This window comes from Sphaerodactylus townsendi, linkage group LG04, assembly GCF_021028975.2.
Source record: "Sphaerodactylus townsendi isolate TG3544 linkage group LG04, MPM_Stown_v2.3, whole genome shotgun sequence".
Taxonomy (NCBI): domain Eukaryota; kingdom Metazoa; phylum Chordata; class Lepidosauria; order Squamata; family Sphaerodactylidae; genus Sphaerodactylus; species Sphaerodactylus townsendi.
Window position 1 is genome coordinate 154903376 of NC_059428.1, and position 9640 is coordinate 154913015.

The 9640-nt window shown below is 48.5% G+C and overlaps 1 protein-coding gene across 1 annotated transcript; it reads right to left on the minus strand.

The window, feature by feature from the left end:
* Positions 1-4173: 4173 nt before the first annotated feature.
* Positions 4174-9197, minus strand: MPV17L (MPV17 mitochondrial inner membrane protein like). The gene is made up of 4 exons (XM_048494351.1): positions 8867-9197; positions 7855-7925; positions 6000-6029; positions 4174-5424 (listed from the first exon to the last, which is right to left on the minus strand). The coding sequence occupies exons 1-4, from the start codon at positions 9168-9170 to the stop codon at positions 5248-5250; spliced, it is 582 nt and encodes a 193-aa protein (XP_048350308.1). The 5' UTR covers positions 9171-9197; the 3' UTR covers positions 4174-5247.
* Between the last annotated feature and the right edge of the window lie 443 nt (positions 9198-9640).

A 9640-nucleotide genomic window follows, 5' to 3' on the forward strand; every position in this document is an offset into this window, starting at 1 on the left:
TTAGCCCAGAGGTTCAGGCTAAGTATATCCTGGTTGTGGTGGGTTTTACAGGCTGGGTGGCCGTGGTCTGGTGAATCTTGTTCCTAACGTTTCGCCTGCATCTGTGGCTGGCATCTTCAGAGGTGTGTCACAGAGGGAAGTCTGTGATGCACCTCTGAAGATGCCAGCCACAGATGCAGGCGAAACTTTAGGAACAAGATCTACCAGACCACGGCCACAAAGCCCGGAAAACCCACCAGAACCAATTGAATCCGGCCGTGAATACATTAAGTATATCCTTTCCTGATCTGCCCCTCGGAGATTCCCTTCAAACAACTCGGAAGCATGGGAGACATCATTTCACAGAGTGCTGTTGTGTATTCAGAGGAAAAAAGCCAGACAGCACCGTGAGTCACAAGCAAAGGAGCAGGTGGCCGTGATATTTTACAGCCAGTTTGCGGGGAGGGGTTTGGCTGTGCGGCTGGGCTCCTGCAGGTGGGCTGGGTTGATTCATTGGGTGTCATAAAGCACACGCTGGTGTAGGAAGGACGATCAATGCCCATCTGGCCTGGGGAGGGAGATGCAGAGAACAACAATTTAAAAAGACAATGGCCGCCCCATTTTAGCATCCTCTAGCTCAGTGGTGGCGAACCTTCTCAAGACCGAGTGCCCAAACTGCAACCCAAAACCCACTTATTTATCGCAAAGAGCCAACACGGCAATTTAACCTGAATACTGAAGTTCTAGTTTTTAAAAAATGGTCGGCTCCAAGGCATGCGTTACTCAAGAGTAAGCTTGGTGGCAGACGGTGGCTTTGCTTTGAAGCAACTGTGCAACTCTTCCAATGGGTGAATCAGGACCCTAGGAGGGTTTACTCAGAAGCAATCCCCATTGCCAGCAATCGGGGGGTTAACAGCACTTCACAGGGTTACCTACACTGCTCCCCCAAAACTAGGTCTTAGGTTTAATGCTAATAATTGAGTCCAGCGGCCCAAGCCAGCCTAGATGTGTGGGGGTGGGGGTGGGGGTGACTCTGTTTGCGCGTGCCCACAGAGAGGGCTCTGAGTGCCGCCTCTGGCACCCGTGCCATAGGTTCGCCACCACTGCTCTAGCTCTTCAAAATAACAGCCAAAATGTTTTGCTCAGACTTGGAGTGTAGAGAAGAATGTAAAGAAAGGCTGACTCGCCAGATATTAACGTGCGATGCCATGTTCTCTTCTAGTTCTCGCTGGTCCTAGAAGCAGTTTGCAGCAAAATTGGAAAAACACTCCAGGTAAAACTTTTGTGTATAGCAAAATGTTCTGTGGGAAAGCCAGCAAAAGCGGGGAAAAGTTGACTGTTTTAAACCACCGTTGTTTGAGATAGGTAAAAAAAACACCCTGAACTCTCTAGGAGAAAATAATTTTTCTAACATCTGACATCTATTGTGTACAATATTGTGTACAATATCCTTCAAGAAGGATATTGACAAGCTGGAACAGGTACGGAGGAGGGCAACCAAAATGGTAAAACGTCTGGAATCCATGCACTTTGAGGAGTGACTGAGGGAGCTGGGGATGTTTAGTTTGGTGACATGATAGCCCTGTTTAGATATTTGAAGGGATGTCATGTTGGTGAAGGAGCAAGCTTGTTTTCTGCTGCTCTAGAGACTAGGACTAGGAGTCATGGGTTCAAGGTGAAGGAAAAGAGATTCCACCTAAACATCAGGAAAAACTTCCTGACAGTCAGGGCTGTTCGACAGTGGAATGCACTACTTTGGAGTGTGGTGGAGTCTCCTTCTTTGGAGTTTTTTGAACAGAGGCCTGATGGCCAACTCAGGAGTGCTTTGATTGTGTGTTCCTCCATTGCAGGGGGTTGGACTTGATGGCCCTCGGGGTCTCCTCCAACTCTATGATTCTATGATCTACTAACAGGAATGAATCAGGAACTGAAGGGACCTTTTTCAGGCCCTCTGACTTTGAGCAGTCAGGCACTAGAAAACTAGTTCAACAAAGGCGAAGACGTGAAATTCTCTTCCAGGCATGTAGGAGGGGCTTTGTGTGCCCCGGAAGTGATGTGATCCTACTTCATGTAGCAAACACTGGGTTGAAACCAGTGTGGCATCTAAGTAGCACAACCGCCATCGAAGGGGCAGTTGACAGGGTTGGAAGGGGGGGCATCAAGGGGTAACAAATTGCCAGAAATGACACTTGGCCTTCCTTCCCCCAGCCTTCCTTATTCCAGTCTTCATTCACCATTGATGTCCTGTCCAATCAGTTTAGATTGCTGCATATATCTTGGAGTCATCATAGACCTAATTGGGCCATTATACTTTGAGTTTTACAATGTCACATCACGCTCTTCAATCAGTATCGTGTGAGTACCTGTGGCAGGCCCGCTGCTAATATCCCTGCCAGGATTTGGTAGTAGAGATCAAAGCAAGCGAAGCATGAAATAGAGTCGGCCGAGCAATATTTCAAAGGGCTAATAATGGTGGCTCTGATGTGTCCCCGACACGCCAGAATTACTGGCGTGACAAAACAGGCCAAAGTGGACGTAACAAAAGGCGGGAGATGAATTTTCCAGCAAGTTTCTCCCAGCTCGGGGTACAAGACTGGTTTGTTAAAGCACGCACGCACAAAGGATACTATAAAAAGGAAAAACTGGGTTTACCCCTAACTTACCCCTAACAGCAGTGGCGTAGGAAGTTAAGAGCTCGTGTATCTAATCTGGAGGAACCAGGTTTGATTCCCAGCTCTGCCACCTGAGCTGTGGAGGCTTATCTGGGGAATTCAGATTAGCCTGTACACTCCCACACACGCCAGCTGGGTGACCTTGGGCTAGTCACAGCTTCTCGGAGCTCTCTCAGCCCCACCTACCTCACAGGGTTTTTGTTGTGAGGGGGGAAGGGCAAGGAGATTGTCAGCCCCTTTGAGTCTCCTGCAGGACAGAAAGGGGGGATATAAATCCAAACTCTTCTTCTTCTTATATCTCAGATGTTGCTGTAAAAAGGAGGAGGGACCTCCTCTTAAATAAAAGATTGCAGACCACTGGCTCCAACAGAGTTGCTTAGCTTTCTCTGGTGCCCTTCTGCGGTCTGTGATCGTATGGGTTGTACTAAGAAAGGCTGGAGAACAGACTTGTAAGCAAAGAAGATATCTGCCCCTTTTTTCTGCCTTATATATTCATGTCGTTTTGCCATGCTAATTATATTGACCAACTCAACAGTTCTGTTGGTACTGCCTTCTAAACAGTCAGCTGAAGCTGGCTCTGTTAATTTTTAACCTCACAACAACCTTGTAAGACAGGCCGGGCCGAGAACAAGGCGGTCGGTAGAACTCGCTTCGTCAGCTGCTTTCAAGAACAGTTCTCGGAGAGAAAAAGTTTTAAAAATCAAAGGCGAGGGACCGTTCTGATAAAAATGCAAGGGACGTTGACAGAGCATGCAGCAATTGGGATAATTATCACAGATGCTTGACAGGTTGTTGTGACAGCCCTGAAAATACAGTCAGTCGGACAGGAGTCATTCAATCATTTTTGAAATCACAGGGCCCTCTGCCCCGTTTCTTTAATTCACCACTGGCTTAACAAATACTGAAAAATAAAAAGCTGTAATTAAAAACCACTGAATGGATTTAGAATGCTGTTTTCCTTTACGTTACCTGCCACTCTCATAGCATTCATATATCTGTAGACACAAAATAGACTGCAGTGAAAACACCACTCTGGAGCAGCCAATTTTACAATAAATTATTCATGATAAATTATTTCCCTAACTAACTTGGGATCGTTAAATGCATGCACGGATCCATACATAGCAGGAGGAACAGTTTGAGAAAGAAAAATACCACCAGCATACAACTATTAAAAAAACAAAACAGATTTGAGTCAGGGGATTTTGGAAAGTTGGACTACAGTACAAGCTACATGAGATATTGGTGATCCATTTGGATCCACCCTCAAAAGAGAGCCGCTAGTAGAGACTGATACAGATCAAGGGCATGGTGCAGAGGACAGGGAGTTGCCTTTTTGCCCGAAACACCAGCGTGGTGTAGTGTTTAAGAGCAGGTGCACTCTAATCTGGAGAACTGGGTTTGATTCCCCTTCTCTGCCACTTGAGCTGTGGGGGCTTCTCTGGTGAACCAGATTAGCTTGTGCACGCCAACACATGCCAGCTGGGTGACCTTAGGCTAGTCACAGTTTTTCAGAGCTCTCTCAGCCCCACCCACCTCACAGGGTGTTTGTTGGGGGTGGGGTGGGGAGGGAAAGGAAATTGTAAGCCCCTTTGAGTCTCCTTACAGGAGAGAAAGGGTGGGGGATATAAACCCAAACTTTTCTTCCGCCTCTGTTTTCTCTAAGTAGTAAGTATATACAGAAAACATTTTCTGTTGGGAATTCAAAGAACTAGTCCAATAGAATCCAGTCATGTCTCAATATTCCATTTCCCTCTCTTCCAAATATTGCTAGAAAATTAGACCAATATTTCTCTGCAGCAAGTCTGAATGCTGCGATGCCCGAATGTTTGCAGTGTTCTGTAATAAGCGAACGGCTTCAATTCCAGGAGATGCAGACCAGCAAAATGTAAATTGCCGCACAGCCAATACAAAACTGGCTCTCTTCCGGTGAATGCAGAAGTAAAAACATTTTACTGGATATACTACTGGCCACTGGTGACTCCATCAATAAAACACCTACTAACAAAATGTAAAGCAGACTGGCATTCTGAAGTCTAAACAGCTGCCCTGGCCTAAATAGGAGCATACCTGTACACCTGTTGTTGTGTTATTGCCCAATCTACCTGGCAGTTCTCCTGCATAATTTCCTACCGAATAAACGGGACTTGAGTAAGAAGGTGGATGGAACTTGCACGGGAGCATGTTGGATTTTGTCCCGAGGTTCTCAAGAAAGAAGCGTCCAATTATGTGAAAGACACGCAGCCAAACCACAAGGCAACACAAAGCTTTGCTAAAACATGACAAATTCTGAATGGAGGAAAAATGGGTTTGCACAGGTGTCATTTTCACTGAAAAACCCAGCTTGTGACCAGTTCGCTCAGAACTGTCTACTCTGACTAGCAGTAGTTCTCTGACCTCTCAGGCAGAGCAAGTTTGTTCCCCAGCACCAGCTATGCCAGATCCTTTGAGTCAAGGGTCTTCAACCTGGGCGCCATGGCAACCGCCGAGGATACCTTTTCTTTCAGGCACCTCTGATGTGCAAAAATCCCCCTTTGCCCTGCACCACCACATTTGGACTCTGACGGGTGATGAACACTTTGCAACAGCGACATCTTCATTTCTCCAGCGATTTCTCATCCACACTGGCCTCTTGGCGGAACAGCATCAAAGCAGATTTCAGAGTGCCGTCCCCGCGTTGTTGCGAAAAGCAGAGAAAAGTCATCCAGACAAAACCGCACAGGCCGGTGTATGCGGTCCTCAGGTGCACAGGGACCAGGCTGAAGTTGGAAAGCTGTTTGAGAAGGAAGCAAAGTTAACAAACCAGATAAACATCCTGTTTTTAACCCTATTCTGTTTAGCATGCACGGTTCTCCCATCCCTATTTTATCCACACAATAACATCTATAACCATCTTTTGCACTGAGCTTGCATTCTAGGTCTCTCCAGCACAGTATACAGGTTGTGAAGTCAATAACACCGAGGCCCCTTCCACACGTGCAGAATAATGCACTTTCAATCCTCTTTCAATGCACTTTGCAGCTGGATTTTTACTGTGCGGAATAGCAAAATCCACTCACAAACAATTGTGAAAGTGGATTGAAAGTGCATTATTCTGCGTGTGCGGAAGGGGCCAGAGTGTGTGAACCTTAATTTCAGACAGGGGTATATTACTAACCCAGCGCAAGACCTGGACAGTATCTCATTGCCTCTTTCCTAAATTCCTCATGCAGTGTTGGCAGATAAACAAGTGAGGGCCGTTCCACATGCGACGGCTCTCCAAAGAAATCATTTATTAAAATTAATCACGTGGTTTTTTAAAAATTTCTTCAGCCACGGTTTCTGAGGCAAAAGAGATTTGAAACTCACCTGCACAAAAGGCCAGTACATCAGCCCAGTCTGGGGGAGAAAAAAAAAAACAGTGATAATTTGATCATTTCTAACCATATAGAAAGTAGAGGGGAAATGCTCTCAGTAACTATAAAATAATACCCAGCATAGAGACAGTGGATAGAGTGAAACATTTCTCTGTTTCTTCTAACTTTCAGTGTCACCAAAACCGGTTTGCTTTGCAACAGGCTAAAGAGAAATAGAAATACTTCACATAGTGACTAGTTTTGTTCGAATCCTTAGAGACAGGGGCTCATATTAACACAGAAAGATGACAGAGTCTTTGTATGACTGCTCAGCAGCTCAAGGTAAACAGAACACCCATGTTGCAAAGGCAATAAACCTCCAAATAGCTGGTTTGCTTGCACAATACACCTTGGGAGGGATGTCGCATTTGTCCCCCCGCTGATGACATATGGTTGTCACGAAAACACAACAGATCTCAGTTCTAAACCAGCAAAACTCTTTTTAGATCCTTATCCCTCATGGTACATTTAATTTTTTTTAATGAAAATGAAAGTACCCTCAATAAGCCGATTCTTAAAAGAAATGTTCAGTATTGCCATAAGCTGCTCAGAAAGAGGACGTGTTGCAAAGACAGAATCCCTGCGTAAGTATTGGTTGAGGGAAATTTCGGTTTCACCTGCTCTTCTGGGTAGCACAGACAGTTTTTCTCTTCAAGCTGCGGATTTGAGAACTGTTGAGCAATATTACGTTGCCTGGTTTTAAATACAAGATCAGCCGCTAAGCTGGAAGGATTATGTAATACTTGAGATGTTGGCACATTTTCCCAGGTGGATGAACAAAGCCTTCATGAAGGAACGTTTTGTTTGGCTGTGAATGAGAAATGACTCTGAAAGAGGTCTTAATTTCACACCTGCAAAGCTTCTTCGCCTCCCAAAGATGCTGTTCCCAGAACTGAGTGTTGCCAAAACATACGTCAGGAAAGGGAAACAAGAAATAGTGGGCACTTGGGAAATGAGATATTATTTTCACATCATTGTGAGTTCCCACTTGCAATTTCAAGGTAGTGAAATTGGTGGTGTATTTTTTACTTTGGTTTCTACTTTCGGTGTTCATGCATGGTTTTTTTTTTACTACTTTAGATGTTTATTTATTTACTTGGTTTATACCCCGCCTTTAACACCTCTTCTCCATTTCACCCTCACAGAAACCCTGTGAACTCACCCTAAATTCCAGACTGGGGGTTCGAATCCGAGTTTCTCAGATCTACTCTAACCGCCATGCCAACCCAGTGCCTGTGTTAACTTCATCTAGCATGAGAAAGTATGGTATAGTGGTTAGACAGTGCTGTCGTAGAGCGTTTCCCCACTTATAGCCCCATATGCTGCGCGCTACTCTCAGCGCGTGTCATTTCTGGCACGCGCCCGGGGGTCATCAAAAGGCGCCGTTTTGAAGAGCGCCAGGAATGACGTGCGCTGAGGGGGCGCGACAGCGGCAGCGTCGGGGCAGCTGCGTTGTCGTCGCCCTTGTAATGGGGAGTGCCGGGGGACCCCGCGCTACTTGGCTACAGTAGCACGGAGCAGAAGGTAAGTGGGAAAACGTCCTAGGGACTCAGATTTAAATCCCCACTCTCTCACTTGCTGGGTGACCTTGGGCCAGCCACCAAAACTCAACCAAATCTTCATGCCAGAGCTTTTGCGAATGGCATGTTGGCAGACGGGAAAACAATGTATATAACACTGAGCAACATGGAGGATAAAAATGTGAGAAACAGATTCACACTCTGGCAGGGCAGACGGGAAGATCTTGGGTTCTCTGATGGTTCTGTGATTAAATAATGCAAGTACATTAAATATTCTGTTGAACTCACCTTATACGTGTTCCAAAACTTCTGTCTGCAGTCTAAGAAAATATCTTCTTTCCCTTGAAGCACGCTCATGCCTAGTGACAAGTTTTTAGCCAAGTCAGAATACGCCGCAAATTCATCTGAAATTTCATTTTCTTTGTTTACTTTTAACGCGCAGGCACAATGAGGCAAGTCTTTCTTAGGAGAGAAGTTTGAGGTTAAACAAAGATGGGTGGAATTGCTGGTCCCATGACACACAGGTCACAACAAGCCAGCCGCCTTGTGCTGAAATCCACGACACACCCACACCAAAAACAATTCAATGTGCGTCACTCCAGTGAAGACTCAAAATGGCTTACACTGTTCTCGCCTCCTCCGTTTTATCCTGACAACCCTGTGAGGTAGGCTCGGCCAAGAATGTGCTGCCCCAAGGTCACCTAGCATGTTTCCATGGAAGAGCAGGTGTTTGAATGGGTGTGTGTGTGTGCGTGCGTGCGTGCGTGCGTGCGTGCGTGTGTGTGTGTCAGATACTAATATGATATCCTGGGATGCCAACGTCCAGATGGGACCTGGAGATCCCTTGGAATGACAGCTTCCAGAGATCAGTTTCCCTGCAGAAAACGCCTGCTTTGCAGGGTGGGCTTTATGGCATTGTGCCCCACTGCAGGTCCTTCCTTCTTAGGGATGCCAGCCTCCAGGTGGGACCAGGGGACCCCCAGGAATTACAGCTCATCCCCAGACTACAGAGATCAGTTCCCTGGGATAATAGGGATGCTTGGGAAGGTGGAGTGAGGTACAACGCCCCTGGCTCCACCTCCAAACCTTCAAGGGTTCCCCAATTTAGACCTGGCACAGTGGCACCTGCTGAAGCATCCTGGGGCGCTCCTGAGGCTTGCACGCTCGTGCCGAAGCGTCCTGGGGCGCCCCTGAGGCTTGCACACTCCATCCCATTGGGGTGGGATCCTAGCAATTTCGCCCACACACCCGGGCAGGGTGCTGTGGCTGCTCCCGCCCGCTCTCCCCCCGCCCTGCTCACCGCTGTAGAAGGCGAGGATGGCCACCGGGGCGCCCACCAGCTGGTCGCCCAGCACCTTGGCCCCCACGGCCAGCGGTGCCCTGCCGGGCAGGAGGCGCTCGAGCAGCCTCAGCCAGGCGTAGCTGAAGTTGCCGTGGAAGAGCAGCGCCACCAGCGCCACGTGCCGCGTCTGCCGCCAGTCGCCCGCCGGGCCGCCAGCTGCAGCCCCCAGACGCTGCTGAGCCGCGTCGCCCGCCGCGAAGAGACCCCCGTAGAGCAGCACGTTGCACGGCCACGGCCAGCGGCGCGCCCACCGGCCCAGCATCGCCAGGGGCTAAGCGGGCTGTGGCTGGCTCCGCCCCCCCCCCCCCGCCGCCGCCTCCTCTCCCTCCCTCCTCTCCCTCCTCCGCACTCCCCACCCCCAAATCCAGCCCGGCACCGTTTCCATGGAGCTGTACCAGGTCTGTGCAAACGGCGATGCGAAGGCAGCACCAGCGGCCTAGGGAGGGTGCCAGCCTGCAGGTGGGACCGGGGGATCCCCGTGGGTGGCCGCTCCCTCTCCAGACTACTGAGGTCGGTGGTTCCCCTGGAGGAAAGGGATGCTTTGGAGGGGGGGAGGGGGCGACTCTGTCCTCCCCAGACTCCATCCCCAAATCTCCAGGTAGGGATGCCAGCCTTCAGGGGGGACCTGGGGAGCCTCCATGATCGTAGTTCACCCCCTGGAGAGAACGGATGCTGTGGAGCACAGGTGTCAAACTCGTGGCCCTCCAGATGTTATGGACTACAGTTCCCATT